This window comes from Syngnathus scovelli, chromosome 21 (genome assembly GCF_024217435.2).
Source record: "Syngnathus scovelli strain Florida chromosome 21, RoL_Ssco_1.2, whole genome shotgun sequence".
In the NCBI taxonomy this organism is placed as follows: Eukaryota; Metazoa; Chordata; class Actinopteri; order Syngnathiformes; family Syngnathidae; genus Syngnathus; species Syngnathus scovelli.
This window is the reverse complement of record NC_090867.1, coordinates 8,690,480-8,710,292: the sequence shown is the minus strand read 5'-3', so window position 1 is coordinate 8,710,292 and position 19,813 is coordinate 8,690,480. Positions and strand designations below refer to the sequence as shown.

The 19,813-nt window shown below is 42.5% G+C and overlaps 4 protein-coding genes across 7 annotated transcripts in view; 3 read left to right on the top strand and 1 right to left on the bottom strand.

The window, feature by feature from the left end:
• Positions 1–6: 6 nt before the first annotated feature.
• mbtd1 (mbt domain containing 1) lies at positions 7–9,166 on the top strand. 2 transcript variants are annotated; one of them, XM_049759375.2, is made up of 17 exons: positions 8–179; positions 841–1,045; positions 1,402–1,535; positions 1,619–1,733; positions 2,002–2,084; positions 2,152–2,269; positions 2,342–2,476; positions 2,565–2,653; positions 2,753–2,987; positions 3,068–3,123; positions 3,181–3,285; positions 3,346–3,493; positions 3,585–3,667; positions 3,792–4,026; positions 4,091–4,162; positions 4,628–4,780; positions 5,538–9,166. In XM_049759375.2, exons 1-17 carry the CDS (start codon positions 159–161, stop codon positions 5,654–5,656), a joined length of 2,106 nt encoding a protein of 701 aa, XP_049615332.1. In that variant the 5' UTR covers positions 8–158; the 3' UTR covers positions 5,657–9,166. The 2 variants fall into 2 exon arrangements, with proteins under 2 accessions (XP_049615333.1, XP_049615332.1); XM_049759376.2 differs by lacking the exon at positions 4,628–4,780 and having other exon boundaries at positions 7–179.
• A 150-nt stretch (positions 9,167–9,316) lies between these two features.
• Positions 9,317–14,194, top strand: LOC125991454 (histone-lysine N-methyltransferase PRDM9). 2 transcript variants are annotated; one of them, XM_049759373.1, is made up of 7 exons: positions 9,317–9,544; positions 9,632–9,741; positions 10,043–10,099; positions 10,184–10,461; positions 10,528–10,595; positions 10,708–10,898; positions 10,989–14,194. In XM_049759373.1, the coding sequence occupies exons 2-7, from the start codon at positions 9,645–9,647 to the stop codon at positions 12,866–12,868; spliced, it is 2,571 nt and encodes an 856-aa protein (XP_049615330.1). In that variant the 5' UTR covers positions 9,317–9,544; positions 9,632–9,644; the 3' UTR covers positions 12,869–14,194. The 2 variants fall into 2 exon arrangements, with proteins under 2 accessions (XP_049615330.1, XP_049615328.1); XM_049759371.1 differs by having other exon boundaries at positions 10,986–14,194.
• LOC125991455 (neurabin-2) overlaps positions 13,505–19,813 on the bottom strand; it is a 9,046-nt gene continuing 2,737 nt past the window's right edge. Inside the window, exons 2-10 of the mRNA XM_049759374.1 lie at positions 17,720–17,852; positions 17,171–17,291; positions 16,951–17,055; positions 16,351–16,483; positions 15,373–15,519; positions 15,199–15,252; positions 14,890–15,119; positions 14,723–14,819; positions 13,505–14,388 (exon numbers count right to left, since the gene is read on the bottom strand). Coding sequence (XP_049615331.1) covers positions 14,338–14,388; positions 14,723–14,819; positions 14,890–15,119; positions 15,199–15,252; positions 15,373–15,519; positions 16,351–16,483; positions 16,951–17,055; positions 17,171–17,291; positions 17,720–17,852 — 1,071 coding nt within the window. The 3' untranslated portion in view covers positions 13,505–14,337. The remainder of the gene's footprint in view (positions 14,389–14,722; positions 14,820–14,889; positions 15,120–15,198; positions 15,253–15,372; positions 15,520–16,350; positions 16,484–16,950; positions 17,056–17,170; positions 17,292–17,719; positions 17,853–19,813) is intronic.
• Positions 17,284–19,813, top strand: part of sgca (sarcoglycan, alpha) — a 10,494-nt gene continuing 7,964 nt past the window's right edge. The window contains exons 1-2 of one of the 2 annotated variants that reach the window (XR_011086115.1): positions 17,284–17,324; positions 17,730–17,837. The gene's annotated coding sequence lies outside the window, so the exon portion shown is untranslated. Of the gene's footprint in view, positions 17,325–17,727; positions 17,838–19,813 lie in introns of those variants that run through there. The other variant, XR_011086116.1, reaches the window with a different exon arrangement.

The window sequence follows — 19,813 nt, the reverse complement described above, 5'->3', positions numbered from 1 at the left end:
GCATGCGCACAAGCCAGCGTAATTTGTTGATATCCTCTTTTGACTGTAGTATTGTGAGTCCGAAGCTTAGCGCTTACGAATTCCGAATTAACAAGCGCACCGTTTGCGCCATTTAAGAGCGGATGCGCTAGTCAAGAGAAGGTCTACATGAGGGGCTAATGGAAGACGCACGGGATTTGGTAAGTGCATTGAGCATTTCGGGCCGCAAGCCTACGAAGCAATACTTTTGAGGATCCTTTGTTGTTGTCTTATTTACTGGAGCTAGTGAGTATAGCTCTGCTTTATATCTTATTGCAAAGTTGTCGAGCATTTTAAAAGATGTATAATATAATTACATAATCTTGAAACGTGGCTGAGAATGTTTTTGTTCCATGTAATTGCTGCTGAGTAAAATTATTTCAAAAGGTTTCCGCAAGCAAACTATGCTAATGCTAATTGAGCTAATTGTGTTTTGGTGTTCATTCTGCAACTATGTGTCTATCTACCTCTCTATTTCTTTATTTATTTATTCTTCTTGTGTACATTGAAATTATAATTACTTATTAGACCCAACGTAGTATTTTGTCGATACCAGCAGTGGGGTCACGTGTTGCCAAAAGCAGGAAGCGACAATGTTTAAAGTAAACAATATTCCGGGAAGTACTTGCACATCATCAATTCACTTATCTGCAATTTTAATCAAATAAATTCATATCTTTATTGATTATTTTGTTCACGATGTGGCTTGCACTCAACTAATTGATGTCTAACTGACGAAATGAATAAACCACAACATTATGACTAAGTTTAAAATCGAAATTGCATATAATAACTGATGTTTTTTTTTGTTTTTTATTGAAGGCTGAGCGAACCCCACGTTCAGAACGTAAGCGGAGGGATTCGTTTGGGATGTTAGATGGCTATGACAGTTGTAGTGAGGAGTCCACCAGCAGCTCCAGCTCAGAGGACAGCGAGGATGAGGTGGTATCCTCTCTCCCCGCCAGTCTTCCCATTATCAAGAACAATGGCCAGATCTATACTTACCCAGACGGAAAGGCTGGAATGGGTTTGTACAAAATGTATCATTTATTTGATTTGTTTTGTGTGGCGGCACGTCTGCCTCACACTTCAGAGGGTGCAGGTTCTCCCTGTGTGGAGTTTGCATGTTCTCCCCGTGTCTGCGTGGGGTTTCCTCCCACATCCCAAAAACATGGTAGGCCGATTGAGCACTCCAAATTGCCCGCGAGTGCGAATGGTTGTTTGTCTCTGCGACAAACATGTTGAAAACCCAAAAGTGGCCCACGCTGTGATATAGCTGCTTGCAGCTTTCTTATTAATTATTATTTAATAATTTGATTTGTTGATTAAATACCCATTGACTAGACTGTATACCATACTCTATTTACTTTTTTTTTGTCACAGCCACCTGTGAGATGTGTGGAATGATTGGAGTCCGAGACGCTTTTTACTCTAAAACAAAGCGTTTCTGCAGTGTTTCTTGTTCCAGGAGCTATTCTTCTAATTCAAAAAAAGCCAGCATTATGGCGAGACTCCAGGTAGGTGTTTGTTATAAAATTGTATTGATTTATTTCCAGCAGTAATTCACACGCATCCTCCTGTCTGCTTTGAATTTGACTAGGGCAAGCCTCCAACAAAAAAGGCAAAAGTTTTACAGAAACAACCTCTTGTGGCAAAGTTGGCAGCTTATGCTCAGTATCAAGCAAGTCAACAGAACCAGGCCAAATCAAAAGCTGGTATGTATGATCAGCAATGATGATGACTATTAGGGCTGCCAAGATTAGAAGACCAGGACATCCGTAATGTAAACAAAAACAACGTGGGTAATTCAGTGTCATGGCTAACAAATGTGTCTGAAAGGTAGAGAACCTATTTCGTACTTTATGTCATCTTTAATATCTGATAAATAATCAAGAAAGTAGTTATTTGTGGCAGCCCTAGTTACAAGGATTGTTCTTTCGAAAGCTGCTCTGATCTTCTCACATTCATACGTGTTTCGCCCAGTGGTTCCATCGGAAAACTTTGACTGGGGCCACTATATATGTGTCAATAACACGTCCGGAGCGCCAGTCAGCTGTTTTAAGCATGTAAGTATGATTAATACACAGAAGAGCGTAAAACGGTTTGACTCATTCTCCCAAAACATTGTTTCAGGCTCCCATGGGGACATGCTGGGGAGGGATTGAGCAAGGGGTGAGAATTGAGGTGCTCAACTCTGACACCAACCACGCCACTAAGGTTTACTGGATAGCAGAAATTGTTAAGTTAGCAGGTAAGACGACTGCTGCTTGCATTGAAGTTGTATGGATATCACACCCTAATAGCTATCTGCTCTATTCCATAGGCTTCAAAGCTCTTCTCCGTTACGAAGGTTTTGACGTTGACAGCAGTAAGGACTTCTGGTGTAACCTCTGTATCCCTGAAGTTCATCCCGTGGGCTGGTGTGCTTCCAGTGGAAAGCCTCTGGTACCGCCAAAAAGTGAGACCGATCCCATGGAGATGCATCTTTGAGATACGTTCTTATTTGTCAGGTTTTGTACGAGTGGTTACGTAATGTCTTTTTGCAGGCATACAACATAAGCATTCGAACTGGAAAGCCTTTCTCGTGAAACGTCTCACTGGAGCTAAAACGCTGCCGCCCGACTTTAATATCAAGGTGAGATTGTTCTTACTAAAAAAAAAAAAAATAAAGAACGATATTGCTGATGGATATTTTAATTACCACACTTTGAATACTTTGTCATTTTCATCCTAGGTCATTGAAAACACGCAGTTCCCTTTTAAGAAGCTGATGCGGGTAGAGGTGGTGGACAAAAATTATTTATGCCGGACGCGAGTCGCCTTGGTGGAGCAAGTGATCGGCGGTCGGCTCAGGCTCGTTTACGAAGAGAGCCAGGATGGATCGGATGATTTCTGGTGTCACATGTACAGTCCTTTAATTCATAATATTGGATGGTCACGCAGCATTGGACATCGCTTTAAAAGATCCGGTGGGTTCTATTTTGAATGTTTTAAAAGGCTCCAATCAGAATGAAAGAGTACGTCTAACATGATCTAATATATTTGACAGATATAACAAAGAAAATTGAAGGTCAAATTGATGCTCCCCCACAGATCTTCCAAAAGGTAATCTGAATAACGCCCTCATTTAGCCTTAGTCTCATTTGACCCCATCCTCATCAGGTTCGAGATGTGGACCAAAGTGCGGATTGGTTCAAGGACGGCATGAAATTGGAAGCGATCGATCCCCTCAATCTCTCAACGATATGTGTAGCTACTGTTAGAAAGGTAAGTGTGTCCTCTTGTCTTGGATATTTCTGTCAAATATTAACGTCACGCGCTGTGAAGGTGTTAGCAGACGGCTATCTTATGATTGGAATTGATGGTTCTGAAGCGGTTGATGGATCCGACTGGTTCTGCTACCATGGCACCTCACCCTCCATCTTCCCTGTTGGCTTCTGTGAAATCAACAACATTGAACTAACCTCCCCTCGAGGTACTGGATAGCCATATTTATCGGAGTCGTTCGGATGTTTGAATCGGTGTTTGTCCTTGAGCAAATGGTTTTTCCGGTTCCTATCTTCCAGGGTACACTAAGCTTCCATTTAAATGGTTTGACTACCTCAGAGAAACTGCTTCAATAGCTGCTCCTGTTAAGCTCTTCAGCAAGGTAGGCTACTGTTTCGAATCAAGAATAAAATGACATTTCAGTCGCTCAAAAAAAAGCTTTATAAATCAACCAATTGATTGAATTAAACAGGTATTGTTTTTAACTAGCCATGCTGCCTTGATAGGATATTCCCAACCACGGTTTCCAACGAGGCATGAAGCTGGAGGCTGTTGACCTGATGGAGCCACGTCTGGTGTGCGTGGCGACAGTGACGCGAATCGTACATCGGCTCTTAAGGATCCACTTTGACGGCTGGGAAGATGAGTATGACCAGTGGGTTGACTGCGAGTCACCTGATCTTTACCCCGTGGGTTGGTGTCAGCTGACGGGCTATCAACTTCAACCCCCTGCTTCCCAGAGTAAGAGTTTGATTTCACGACAACTTGCCAGCACGATAGTGATTGGAATCATTTCTTCTTTCAGGTACCAGAGAAATGTCTCAGTCGCTACCCAAGCAGAAGAAAAAAGCCCAGCAGTATAAAGGCCAAAAGAAAAGTCAGTCATATTTCTTCATCAAATACTTTTTTAATATTTGACTACTTTGCTTATTATGGATGGTTGAGTTTGGTCTAAGTTGTTGTTCGTAATATGAGTTCAATTATTTTCATTCAGTGTCACAATTAAAAAAGGATTCGAAGAGCTTATGCTCCATTTGATATTTAATCAGTCCACAGCCAGTTCCAGATTTTATCAGAACAAATTCACTTTTAATCATATTGGGTCATTAAATCAAACAAAATAAACGGGCCGTCATTCAAGCACAACAGTCAGACGTTTCTTGGCACATAAATCGTTTCGTCCGCTCCTCTGCCGATCCTCTCCAAATTCTGGAGATTTTGAGTTTGGTGAAGTTCCAGCTCTCGCCTTAGATTTCTTAGGTTAGTTCGACTGGCTCGGCCAATCCAGGACTTTGATGTGGCTCGATGTATGGAGCTGACCACAGTTTGGCTTGATGTTTAGAGAGGAAGATTCCCGTTGGTCGGCGACCCTTCAGTCAGGCAGTCAGAAGGAGAAGCTTCTCAGGGGATGAAGAGCAGAGTCCACCCTTTTACCATGTCGAGGGGCCAGCTCAGCTCCAATTCCGAACTCACCTCCACCAAACTCATAAATCAGGTAACATCACGTGAATCACTGTTATCGGCCACCCGAAAACAATCATTGCCAGTTTATCCAATTTTGCTAGGGCTGTGTGATATTGGCAAATCATCTGGGTGTTGATTATCGTGACTCCTATTTTATTGATAATTACCAAAAGAAGTCACAGTGAAATCTTTGCCTCGGTTCTTGGACAAAGCTTGGGAAACCGATGTTTGTTGGCGTTGTGGTTTAGTGGCGAGGTACGGGTGCCTGTGTGCACTTCCACAATTTGTAAACAAATAGATTATCCTTCAGTTCACATTGATTGATTGATTGATTTCTGGCATTTTGGCTCTTACCACGGTAAGTATGTTTTGTGTTTAAATTGTTTGATTTTGTCACGTTGAATTTATTTTAAGCTCATTATTTGTCCGACATGTCCGCCGCCGAGCTTTTGTTGTACTGTATTTTTTTCGTTTTTTGTGAGTTTATGTACTGTTGCTTCGGAATGTTCCAGTGTTCTACTGTACATTTTTATTATCTAATATGTTCAAGTAGGCCCAATGGATTCTTAGCTAATTTTGATAAATGTCAAGGGATTATTTTGTGATATTAAAGCTCTTAAAATTAGGACTGGGGGAAAAAAAAAAGTCTACCACAGCAATTGATTGAAACAAAAATTTTTGCATGATCATTGGATGGAATAATCGATTGTCACAGCTCTTGCCATAAAGAATATTTTAGAAATCTAAGTTCAACGTGTAATCATCTTTGTTGCGCCTTTGTCTCGCAGACTCACTCATGCAAATGAAGGAGGAGATGATGGAGACGGACGAGTTCAACTTTTCCCAAGGCAACTCCGATCAAGAGAGTAATGGCTCAGGAACATTCTACATTAAACAGGAACCCTAAGGTCTGGGATTGAACGCAGGACAAACGGGAGAAGACTGCAAGAAGTATGGAGAATCAGTGTGAGTGCACATTTTATCAATGGTAACGAAGAGCATGGTCAGTTCCGCACCTCGTGAAAATAATATGGGTATTCTCCGAAATCATTTCCTTGTGTGTGTGTATAGTCGACTGGTGTTATGATCTCCCTTCTCCTGTCTGAACATTCAATTAAGCTATTTTTCTAATATATGAACAATAAAAATAAACCTTTTTCCTACGCATTCCATGTCAGTTTAAGGTGCTCCGAGCCTGCATAAAATGTCATAACTGTCTTGTGGTGGGTCATTTTGATTTTTCGATTCTTACTCATTATTTAACCACTGAAAATAGAAATTCCAAGACACTTGACATAGAAGCTGGCACAAAGAGGAAGCTTTTTTTTTCCTCCATTTTCTTGGTTTTTGCTTTTTTTTTTTTTTTAAACGGATCATCGAGTAGTAGTGCTTGAATTGTTTGTGTTTTGTCTTAATGTAGCTTTTTTTTTTTTTTTTTTTACACTTGCTTTTGTGGATTTGTGGTGAAACCTTGAATGTAAATTAAAATGATTATAGTGATTGTTTGGTGGAAAACGTTCAAAGTGAAAAGTATCTGTATTCAAGATTTTAATGACACTATAGTCATTGAAAGTACGGCAAAAACGGCGGAAAATTGCTCAGAACTAGGGATGCTCCCATCAGGGTTTTACACAGATCATCCATGAGTGATTAACCAATACCGATAATGTGGCTTTGTTGTAAAATTGTCGATTTTAGAGCTACAACTGCCATTTTTTCTTAAATAGTCAATCTGAGTTGACTTACTGTTTGTAACATGTCAGAAAATGGACGTAAATGTGGCTCATTATTTCCCCCCCGGTAAAATTAGCTTTATGCAAATGTCCAATTCAGATTAAACCCACGAATAATCACCATTCAGGTTTCCATAAAGCCTTGTATTCCAGTTGCTGAGCTACGAAGTTAGAAGCAAATGCTAGTTTAGTTAATGCTGACTAGCAACAATGTATGTGCTTTGAAAATATTTCTCAATTATCCTCCTACTTTCTTCTAGAGCCGTCCTTTTCTCTAGTTTCTTCTTGTTTATCATTTAAATTTTCTCTGTTACTTTACATTTTCATTCTAGAGATATCAATCACACTGTCACAACATTCAGGTCCAATTATTTAATTTATATATAAAGAAAGCTAATTCATAAGCAAATCTTAACCTCTTTATCGAAAATGTCTAGTCATGCTGATGAATTCCTAGATCTCATGTATTTAACAACTTTTTCTTCTTTCTTTTAATTTCTTTGGATGTGTATTTCTTCTTTTCTTGTGACCTATCTCCATCACACCAATTATTAATTATTTTCCAATTAATACACATCACCCCTTAGTCATCCTAAATTTGTTTAATTGCTGTCAATGTTCATCCTGTAAATAAATCATCCCATATTGTGATATATATAAATATAAAACATCTAACAGCAGTTCTGATCCATTCCCAAACTACTATATTTTATTGTTCCAACAAATATTGACCTCTTTAATGTGCCACTTTTATATTGTTCACATAAACGGATGTGTTGTACTATTCTTGCACAATCTCCAACTTTTCTCTTTCTATATTTGATATTTCCTCAAACATTTGCTCTCATCCTGTAAATGAATCAATAATAAAAAAAAAAAAATCATAGTATTTATTAGCTGGAAGCAACTCTCATGACATCATGAACAAAAATAATTACACTACTGTAGCTGCACACAGAGCCCTGGTAATATAGAAATATTAGTAATGTCAATATAATTCACAATAGTAGCCAATAACATAGAAAGAAATGAACACACAAATTAAAAACCTAAATCGTCTATACTGGACAATCAACAAAATCAACACATCAGAAAATGCAAAAGGCTTAACACATTTTCACAGACACAAAAAATTCTCTAAGAATGGAATCCACAATCTGCAAAGTAAATATGTTGTACAAACTTCTATTAAACTTCAATCAAATAAAGATAAAAAAATAAATAAACATGCTGATAGGCATGTTCTGCAAAACTTACTTACATCAGACTGTAATATTTATAAACCATAGCCATCCTTTAATTCACATTGATTTGCTTTTAGGCCATTATTTCCGCGACTTTTCTACCAAGGGTAAGTATGGTTGGTTTTTAAATAGTCTTATTTATGAGCAGGTTTTCCGTGTTTACTTTCAAAGCCCAAATATTGCCAATATTTGGGTTTTGAAAGTGCAATTTACTGCACGTGGTCAAAAATCCATGTTAGCTCATGCAATGTTTTGGATGTGACTTAAGCTACTTGAGGCTCTATTATTGAACTATTGTATATGATGTATACCTACTAGCGATTTAAAAAAAAAATATATATTACTCTTCACCTGCCTCAGCAACATATGAAATAACTGACCAAGCCGATTTCTTTGTCACTGCTGATTTTTTTTTGTTCAATATCATGAGTTTCTTTTTTTAAATATCGAGAGGTTTTATACAGAATTGTGAGCTATTTTTTTTTCTTTTCATCACTGACATTGCTACAATATCCTGCTGATTATCATATTGTGAGGTTCATATCATGATATTGCATCGTGATGTTTGGATATCATTAATAGCTACTACCTCCTGAAGAAATTAAGCAAGTGTGACTCACACCACACACACACGTGAGCATATGCAAATAAAATAACCTGGAAAATACATTTGGAAGAAACTAAATGTAAATATCTTAACTCGTATGTCATTTGATTGATATGCAATCAGTAGGCTGCTAAAGGACAAAATTGACACCATTTCTTCCATTATAATTTGTTATAAATATGCATACTATACATAGATCATTTAACAGATTTTTTGTAGTAACTTGTTAAATTTTTATACGACAAAAACAGTTTAAAAAAAGAAATAATGTTTGTTTTAAATGCATATATGAACGTAAATAGCTAAACTAACATTTACAAATGAAATATTGAATTAAGAGCACTTCCAGCATCCTTTTTACTATCATTAAAAAAAAAAAAAATGTACGACTTGGTGGTAGTAACATTTTGTTGTTAAATGTGGTGGTTAGGATTGTCATGTTGTCATGAGACTGTAAGAGATACTCGTATGTATGATAAAAACGAATGATGGAATAATTCCTATAAAAGATGATTTAAGTTGAAAGGTTTGTGGTGTAAAACCTCTATTTTGGATACAAGTATTAAAATTATAACGTGCATATACAACCTGGAGAACACAATTAAATTGGATTTATGTGTTTTTGACAAAGGTTGTTTTTCTTATGATTTTGTGTTGTGATTGAAGCTTTGATAGATATGTAAATAAAGTATAATGTATGGATCATCATATTGGTTGCAGTTGATGTTTTCAGGTACCACAGACCTTTTCACATGGATGATTTTGTGATTTATTTTTGTTTTTTTTTGTAAGAATTGTCTTTTACATTAAATAAAATGCCTAATGACAATTAATTCTGTTTGTGCTGAGTGTTTTTAATGTTTCTTTTTAATGATATACTGTAATATCTGTTTAATACACAAATTGTACAAGCTTTTATTCTGAAAATCTTCAGAAATTCGACCAGCTAGGAATGCTTTTATTCTGAAAATGCACAATCGACAATTCCCGGGTAAGAGTTAAACTGTTCCGGTGTGAATAAGCGACACATTTTGAGCTCGACAAATAAACTTATTTCAATGTAGAAACAGAATAAAACGACTTTTAACAAAAATATTACTACAATGGCGACATGACTCAAACACGAAGTCAAGACTCGCTTCCTGTCTGGTTCGTTTTGAGGAGACTTATTTGCGAGTATTTCGCTAACATCATGCTAGCTAAGCCTTAAAAGGTAAGATATGTTTTGGCGCCGTCATGTCTCTCTCCGTAAACGCCGAAAAATACTAATTAAAAAGAAAATATGTGTTTTATATGGAGTGTGGGGTCCCCATGTCGTGCACGACCAGCACCGTGGAATGGGTCGAGTCCACCGGGCAAGTTGTTATCATAGAAGGCTGCTTGCCCACCGACGGCGTCGACGCAGCTGGTAAACTTTTTTCCCACAAATAACGAAATATTAATATTTGTGTATTTTATGTGTCCGAATCCCTCATAAATTGAAAATATTGCCGTAGTTTGGCTTTTTTTCTTTCTCCTCAAGCAGGTAAATGCCCGCGAACATGTACAGCTTGTTTAGTTACGGTTGAATGACTTGGCAGCTAAATTGTGAGGAGGAACCAGAATGTATCAAATAAAATGAAATAATGACAACATCTAATCTTTGAGTTTTATTTTTATATGTATTGCAGCTTTTCAATTTACTACATTGTCTCCATTTCACCTTTCAGGGATTCCACCAATCCAGAAGTTGCTTGTCGGTAATGGAGAGGCTGAAGAAGGCTTTTGTAAGGAAGATAAATCCTTAAATAAAGATAAATTCACAGTTTTAATGACTGTCTAAACATGAACATTTTGTAACTGTCCTCCAGGCTGTGAAGAGTGCCTTGCGCTCTACCAAGACCAGAGCGACCCCTTCAAGACCAGCGGCCCATCTTTTATCCTTGATTTTCCCACAAGCATGGGCGTCCCCGAGAGGGCCCTCTTGACATTGCCCTACGGCTTGACGGTGGGCCGCTCCAGTATTCCCGGCGCAGGTGTTGGGGTCATCAACCACGGGCTGGCGCTTGCTCCTGGGATGCATTTTGGACCGTTTGAGGGGGAAGAGACGAGTATGGAGAACGCCATCAAAAGTGACTTTTCCTGGGAGGTAGGTGGCGTATTTAGATTGTAGCTTTTAAGCATTGTAAAGAATATATTTTTTTTCATTTTGCAGATTTACAAAGCGCAAGAAGCTTATGAGTACATTGATGCTTCCACAGAAACGTTTTCAAACTGGATGAGGTTTGATGAGATTATTTTTCTTCTTAATCTTAAACTTGTAATATTTTTTTATATAATAAAACTCAACACAATGATGTTGTGTGTCCGTTTGACTGTTTTCGTTCTGTTTCAGGTATGTCAAGCGTGCTCGCAACAGGGATGAGAGCAATCTGCTGGCAGTGCAGTACAAAGGCAGCATCTTGTACCACTGCTGCCGCGGCGTCAACGCTGGAGAAGAGTTGCTGGTGTGGCCCAGCGACAAGCTCCTTGCACGCTTTAGCGAGACTTGGATGCAATTTTGGGTAACCAAGCTCCAGACTGCAGGTACTTTGGAATTTGAAATAAAGAAATCACATATGGCTCAAGAGTTACTCAATGTCTTCAAAAATTTTATTTCTTCATTTATTTTAGCAGATAGCGTCTCACCTGAAGCCTCACAGGTTTTTGTGTGCGGCCACTGTCAGCTGAGCTTCACCACCGAGGCCTTCCTCCAGCACCACGCCGACTGCTTCCACTCACATCAACGGCAGAAATCGCATTCTGATGAAACCGAGCCAGACAATCCCGGCGCAGACGCCGGGATCTCTGCCCCTGCTCTGACGCCACTTCCAGACGCAGTCATGACGATGGCCTGCTCCGACTGCGGTAAGACTTTCAAGCAAGCGTCTCACTTGAAGAGGCACGAACTGTGCGTGCACCGGAACAGGCGCCCTTACTGCTGCACGCTGTGCCGGCGTAGCTTCAGCCAGGCGTCAGGTTTGCTCCGACACCAGGTTGTTCACAGGAAGCCCGCTGCGCCACTTTTAGCAGAAAATGGCCAGCAGGTTGGGGACGCCCAAGAAGAAGCTTCCAACACGCCGGAAGTTACGACGACGAGCGAGCAACCGAGTGATGAGAAGGACAAAATTTCAAGTGAAGCTGGAGAGCAAGAAGTGGATGAGCAGCCCCACGTTTGCGCTGAGTGCGGTAAAACTTTCCGTGTCAAAGCGTTCCTCAAAAAGCACAAGGCGCTGGTGCACGACAAGATCCGTCCATTCGTGTGCACCCTCTGCAAGCGGTGCTTCGGCCAGTGCAGCGACCTCACCCGCCACCTGCAGCGCCACCGCACGCGACGCACAGGCCGCCCGAGAGCTCGCCGTTTGTCCGGGCCGCCCGCCGAGATGCCATTTAGCTGTGGCCAGTGTTCTGTCGACTTCTCCACCGTGGCCCTCCTCCAACTGCACATCGGCGCCAGTCACTCGGAGGAGGTCGGGCAGCGGGACAATCCCGATTCCAGTTCGAAACCCCCGGACGCTGTCACGAGGCCTCCCTGTGAGAGGCCCCGGCGACACGCCTCCAAATACAAAATATCCCTCATCACCCAGCTCGATGGCGAGGAGCTCTCCAAACGCAAGTTTTTCCGTTGCAACCACTGTCATGAAAGCTACGCCGACCCAGACGAGCTGCGGGCGCACGCGTGCGAGCAGCAACGCCACACGTGCGCCATCTGCGGCTCGACGTTCGGCCGCTCGGTCTTCCTGCGGCGCCACGAACGGACCGTCCACCGCAGCGTGCCACAACGCCGCTGCGAGCACTGCAGCAAGGTTTTTGTAGAGTCCGCGGGCCTGGAGCAGCACCGGCGAGCCGACAACTGCAGGAAGTACCACTGCACCACCGAGCTCTTCTCCTGCGCCCATTGCCAGTTCTCCTTCACCGCCAAGAGCTTCCTCGCCAAGCACGTCCGCAGGCACCACCCGGCGGAGTACCGGGCCGACAGCTCGGCGTATCTGCCGGAGGAGGAGCAGGACGTCAAAGTGTTTATGTGCTCGCGCTGCAAAAAAGACTACTCCAACGCCAAAGCCTTTAAAAGCCACTCGTGCTTCCAACAGGTAAAGGTGCTCTACTTCTGCGCCGACTGCGGCAAGGGCTTCGGCAACCGCTACACCCTAAAGCAGCACCGGCTCACGCACACGGGCGAGAAGCCGCACGGCTGCCCGCACTGCGCCAAGGCCTTCGCCAACTCCAGCCAGCTCACTGTGCACTTGCGCACACACACGGGCGAGAAGCCCTACCTGTGCACGCACTGCGGCGAGAGCTTCCGCCAGTCGGGCGACCTGAAGCGGCACGAGCGTAAGCACACGGGCGTGCGGCCCCACAAGTGCGAACAGTGCTGCAAGAGCTTCAGCCGGCCGCAGAGCCTCAAGGCCCACCGCATGCTGCACATGGGCCAGCGCATGTTTACCTGCACCGTGTGCAGCAAGAGCTTCTCGAGGAACTATCATTTGCGTAGGCACCACCGCAAGATGCACACCTGAATCATTTCATTCAGCCAGCCTTGCTTTGAATCTGCTTTTTGATATTTGTTACAAATAATCCTCAGTGCATTTTAGGGATGAGCAGCATGTTGACCACAGCCACCGGCGCTGAGCTCCATTCTGTCTCCAGCCAGTGTGAAGTGTGCGGTGAGAGATCATCCGGTGTGCTGCGGTAAAGTTGTCCACGTTCATTTATTTGCTCCAAAAGTTCCTGACTGCAAATAATTTGTCATAAAAAGTGGATACACTTATTTACTTTCTGCCATCTAATTGGACAGCATTTCATTGTTATGCTAACACAATACAATATATAATACATATACATCTGTTGTAAAAGGGAAAACAAAAAGGTCCATCAAGTGATGTGGTGGTCAAGAGAAGCATGTGACGTCCGCTACTTGAACGACATCCAAGTAGACCTGCACCATCAGGTAGCTTTATTCTATTCTATACGTGCTGTTGCACCTGTTTGCGTTTAAAGAAAAAAAAAAGTTTGAGGATTGAATCATTTCCATTGCCACTGTCAACAATATACAAATATTTAATATGTTGAATCGTTAACCTGCCAAGGGCTATCCCTAGTGCATGCCATTTTTTGTTTTTGTTAGTTGAAATAAAATCAAGCACTTTGTCCACCATTGTTGACCGTTTAATCCACAAAACACACAATGCCAAGAATGTGCACTGTACAAGCCTTATTATTATTATTATCATTATTATTAGGAAAAATACAACCGTGCCTGTTTTTCTTCACTTTCGTTATCCAGATATATTACTTTTTTTTTTAACATAAACACAATTTTTGCTCACATATTTGTGTTATAAATACGCAGTTAAAAGCTGAGCTCTACAAAGATGTTGGTAGCGTTCAATTCAGGCAGTGGGTTTGTTGTTTTTTTTTTTTTTCCCTTTTTTTTTTCGTCCCTATCCCTCCTCATGCTGCAGCTGCTGGTTCCAGACCTTAAAATGTCCTCTGCTGGTACTTGCTGCTCCAGTTAGTAGTCATGAATAAACGGAGGCCTAGATTCATATTTATAAGTCTTAAGTATGTAAAAAAAGAAAATAAATAAAATACACAAAACACTGTTAGGCAGCAGTTGGTCGCCACAGTTACAATCAGTCCTGTTTTGATCCCAGTTGTCAATCTCACATCAAATTTACAACACTCGTCCGGCTAATTTGAGTTTACATGATGTGTTAAATATTATGACACATATTAAAAACTCTTGTTAAACCACACCTATACAGTAGTCACATCTGTACACGCTGGAAAAAGTCACCAAACTAGAAAGACAGGACATTGTTTTTGTTTGGCAATTGGGGGGGGGGGGGGAAATAAATACCAGATTCCGGGATTAAATACTCTCCAGGTGTAAAAGAAAAAGGGTTCGACATGGAGAGTAGACAAAAGATACCCTGCTGCTCCTTGTTGTGCTCTCCTTTTTTTTTGTCTACCTCCAAAAGGCTTCTTATAAAGGTTCCGATTTGAGCTCCTCCACACGGCACTCCAAATCAGCCACCTGCAACGGAGCCCAGAAGAAGAGGTGGATTTTTTTATTTTTCCTAGTCATCTTTTTCTATTTTGTAAATCTCCAAATTACAAATTTGATTATGACACATACAGCTGCACTTTAATCCAGATTTGCACCAAAATGTATCATAGTCATCTGTTTGGCTTTAGAATTCCCTTTCCAAACCACTAGAGGGCGCTACAGGTTAGGGAGACTTTCTAGCAGTTATTTTTAAATTACCAGCCAATGCCTATTTTAAATGACCTCTTATTTTATAGCCTGCATTTATTTCGAGCCGTCTGACCCACACATGTAATGCTTTTTCTCTTTATGAAAAACCAACCTGTTCCTGCAGCTGACCCGACTCCTCTTTGAGGAGTGAGGCCTCGGCTCCTGCTTGTGCACATCTCTGTGTCTCCTTCTTCAGGTACTCAATTTCCCTGCAGAAGGGCAGAGGATCAATCAGCATTTCCAAAGAAGGGTCAAGAGAGCGTTGGACGTCGGTCTTACTTCTGCTGGTATTCCTTGATGAGCCGCTTGGCCTTGCTGTACTTGCGCTCCAGCGCCTGGTACTGCGCCTGCGTCTCCTTCAGGTGCTCATCCACCGCCTGGCACAGACTCTGTGCCTCCATCCAGTAGCCCTCCAGCTTTTCCATGCGCTCCTTGTTCTCCTGCAGGGTCTGCTCCAGCTGCGCCTTGTCCATGCGCCAGCGCTGCTTGTCCTGCTCGGCGTGGTGGAGCTGCGGGAATAAAGAAATCGTTCCTTACGAGAAGCGCTGGAGAGGAACGGAGATGTTCCTGCAGGTGAATCCAGCGTACCTTCCTCTTCAGCTGCTGGATTTCTGCCTGAGTCACAGCGTGCTTAATTTGGAGCTGAATGGGAGGACACAAGGTAAGGAACATATCATAATTATGCGCGTGGTCGTGTTTTGGACAGAAATACTCCAAGCAATTAATTTTCTATTGTGCACAGTAGCACATTGTCATGCACACCTCTTTGTATTTATGGGCCAGTTTCTCCGGGTCCGTCTCCAGCGGCGACAGGTCCTCGTTCTCCGCCAAGTCGAACACTTCGATGGCGCCTGTGTACTGCGGACTGACGTCTTCGTCCTCATCCTCATCGGTGCCGTACTCGCCTTCCTGCAGGAACCAAAAGCGGTGAGAATAAAAATGTACACGTTGGATAAGGTAGCTCATGAACATATGACATATGAAGTGATTTGTTGCAAGTAAATTAAATAATTAAATGGAAATAATTAAATTTCTGCATAGTGGTTGGAAATGACTGCTTTTAAGGGGTTAAAACGGGAATGGAGAAAAAAACAGGTGCAGTACTGTAAACAGCCAGTAGGTAGGGCAAAATCGCCTCACATTCTCTGCCATCCTTTCTTGATGCTTTTCAAGAACCACCCTCTTGATGAATGGAGTCACTTCCTGTTTTTGCCGCCAATGGAAAAGGTCGTTTCCGCGCACGTGTAGCAATGAAAGGACCGGTCGGGAGCAGCGAGGCTCATCCTGGGAGCCATTTTGCAATCGTCACGTTACCGTGGCAATGACAAAAGAGCTTGTAGGTCACACACAGCAGGACCTTTCTAATGTTTCCGTTGCTTTGTTCGGCAGAGCTAGATGTCTGACGACCGTGATAATAAACGCAAGATCCGATTTCTTGATGGCTTTGATTCGGTTGCGCAGGCGTGACTGATGTTTTGACGGCCGCGTGTGTGTGTAAAAATACACACAAACGCATCTGTTCCCAAAGTGGAAGTAATCCCAGCTAAATATTGATGAGGCAACTCGGCTGAGAAAGCAGGCAGAATTCCGAGTCAGTGGGGGGAGGGAAGGCAAGGGGGGGAGCAAAATAGATTACTCAGCGTTTCCCCGGCAGCACGACCGCCGCCCCGCCGCACATTCCACAATAACGAGCCGTGCACTTTTATGCCCCTGCCTCCCCCCGCAAAAAAATAGACAAACCTCATGCTCTTCCATATACTGGTTGTAGCGCTGTTCCAGCATTTCACGCTGCCAGCGTTCCTGTTCCAGCGTCTGCTGGATGAGCTGCGCCACCTCACTCTGCTCTCCCGGCTTCTCACGTCCGATGAAGAACCTGAGCGGCGCATTTATCAATAAGGCAACAGTCATAATAGATAGACAAAAGATTTCCAGAGAGAGCGCTCGTTTTTGAGAAATAACAAATTTCAATGACTCATTTTGCCTCAGTTCATTACTGTGACTACAAAGCAAACAAAATGTCTTAATTAAAGAGGAGAGTGAAGACGGCATGAATTGTGAAGCCTTTCAATTTTCGGGTAATTTAATGCGCCTGTTTGTTTTTTTTTTGTCAGCCTGAGGGTGTTTTTTTTCTTTAATGATAATTCATAATGCATGCGCTGTCTGACAGCCTTTGATCATCCCAAGTCACACAAAGGCCCGAACGGCTGCACTCCATTAAGGATGACGCTTAGCCACTAATAAAATGCATTTAAGGGCCTGAAAAGATGCTTAAGTGCAAAAAAAAAAAAAGTTAAATAATGTTCTATTCAAATTATTGTTGATTTGAACTTATCATCTTACTTGACGGTTCCCGTGGTGTTCCTCAGCACAGAGGCGGCAAAATTCTGGGTGACTCCCACCAAACTGGTCCCGTCCACCTCCACGATCAAATCGTTCACCTGGATCCTGCACGGAGCACCATCGACAAGCACTTTCTGTAGGTGTCCATGTTTTTGTACACTGCAGCACACATTCTAAAATGCAATTGTTGATGTTTGTGGAGGTGACACCGGGAACGCACCTGCCGTCGCGATGCGCCGCGCCCCCTTCGGTAACGGTTTTGACGAAGATGCCAAGCTTCTCCAGGCCCATGTCGGCCCCCGCGCCCATGCCGATGATGCTGATGCCCAGGCCGTCCTCATCTGGAAGTCAAGGCAAGCTGGCTTCATTTAAAGGTATGCTGCTGCTTTATTTTTTTAAAAATAGGCCTAAAAATATTATTTCAATAAAGGCGATTTAGAGAAGAAAAATTATATACTTTTTTTTTTAAATAAAGTATTTATAGTACATGACAGAAATATTTTTTCATTTTTGTCCTCACACTTTTTTTTTGTACTTTTTAGCATGAAAAACCATTTTACTCTTGCAAGAAGGGAGCTCAAGTAAAAGCTTTTAAGTCACTTATAGCAAGAATGATGGGCCATGTACACACTTCTAAATATAATCTCTTATAAATAAATATTTGAATACTCCATGTGTAAGAGAACTTGGGGGTCAGGCTCCCTGAGGAAGGGTGGAGGTAAGTTTTTGCCGTTCACGAGGTGCTCAGATGATTAGGAACACGTCTCACCTTTCTCCAGCTCCACGGGGAACAGGTCCAGCCGCTCCACCCGCTTCTCCAGCTCATACTCGGCGGACGCCGCCATGGGGTCCACGTCTTCGTTGCGCCTGTCGTAATCCTCGTTGGGGTAGGTGGCAAACACCTGCACGACACAAACACGCTGCACTTTAGATTCAACGGTATTGTTTGATTTATTTCTAAACAAAAGCTCAAATACTTTCCACTCATGTCATTTTGAAAATGAATATTTCGTTCAGGTGAGGTCGAGAGCTGTTTTAAAGCGACACAGGCGTATTTTAACATTCCACGTTCATTCTGCTTCTTTTTAAACAGTGTGACTGTTCACATAAACACCTCCAGCATAATAATGGAGGCCTCCTGCAGCTGCACACACACACACACACATGCGCACACACAGGAGGCAATTACGCATGCAGCACCTCGCATGCCCGACTCGTCACAAGCGCTCTCAATTTGTCCTCAACATTTTCTTCTTCTCACTCCGGAGACATTTTCACACTTTAGTGTTCACGTCGTGTGCGCATCTCTCTTTCGATCTTTGTTCAAATGCGTCCATCTGCGTTACACGGCTTTTCTTCGTCTCCATAGCAACGCTGCAAGCTCATCAGAATTGGCACCAGCCCCCCCCACCCCGCCCCGCCCTTGGCCTTCTCCTCTCGGAGATTTACAGTATGATTGTATTTGCATGCGTCGCTGAAACACTCAACAAGGAGCAAAGGCTTCTTCATTTGAAATTAAAATATAAACATTTTGCCTTGATAAATACAAATAGAATATAATGTAATGAACACGTTGTGTAAAAATTGGACTAAAAAAAAAAAATTAGAAGCGGCTATAGTTTTAAAATAAAAAACAAAATTGTTTTTATCTCATAATATAGACATGGTGTACTTTGCAAAAAATTGAGGCCAAAGTCAACCCATGATGCTGACAGACAAGCACTGACTGAGGTTTTTGATTTAGGTTACCTTTGTATTTAGCGGGATTAGAAGCATGTGGATTATACACACACATCGACACAATGAAAGCTTCTATACATCCCACAACACTCGTCTACTCATTGACTGACACAGTGGCATCCTGATTTAAGGTGTTCATTGTGGGCTTGGCACGTTGGTGACACGCATCTGACTAACCAACAGCGTCACACTTTCACCTCAGCCTGCAGACATGTTGTTGCGCATAGAAGACAAACAGTGGGATTAGAGGCAGGCTGCCGCTGCCGCTACAAGGGAGGAGGGCGGCGGCGTGTGTGCCAAAGAAGGGCGCCGTTCCAGTTGTGACAGATAGTAGGTCAGAGGAGCCAACAGATGGCCAGGAAACTCCCTCCCTTCCCTCTTCAGTATGGGATGTCCTACAATTGCAGCTAGCCGCAGACGCTAACCGGTTTGAGTCTATGTGGGCGTCACTCAAGACTGCTAACGGCATGCAAGTGACAACCAACACTTATATGACGAAGAGCCGTCATAATAGGCCTCCAACACCCCCGCTAGTCGCATCATAAACTCGCCTAATGTTCCTCGTCGCAACCGTGCTATTGTGCCTCCTTCTAATGTCGATTGCCACTCCTAGCTTCAGTTTCGGCCATTTATTTGAAAGATAACCAACAATGCAGCACGCCATGGACACAAACGGTGGAGCAACACATGTAGACAAATAATATAAGTTAATCTGAATCTTTTTCTCAAATGATCCTAGTGAGTAAACTTGCAGTCACTTCCTCTGCAACCTTCTCCGCCCACTCCAACAATTGATGCTCTCGCTTCCTCACCAATCGTGTCTATATTTGGATCGAGCCAACAAGGTGCCCAGCATCAGAAATAAATTCCTCTCCGCTAGCTCCGTCATTCTCAAACTCTGCCAGGTGAATTTGCCGTTGCGCTTTGTCGAAGATGAATAAAAGCATCGATTCGATGGTTATTAAGTCGATAACGTATTAGATGTCGTCACCAACTAGAATGGGCGGGCTTAATCCGCAGCTCACATGTAGAACACACAGATAAAATAATGGTCAGCTGCATGGCACTCGGGTTCATCTGCTTTGGCAGGCCAGTTCGATGGGCAGCTTAGCCGTGACCTCGT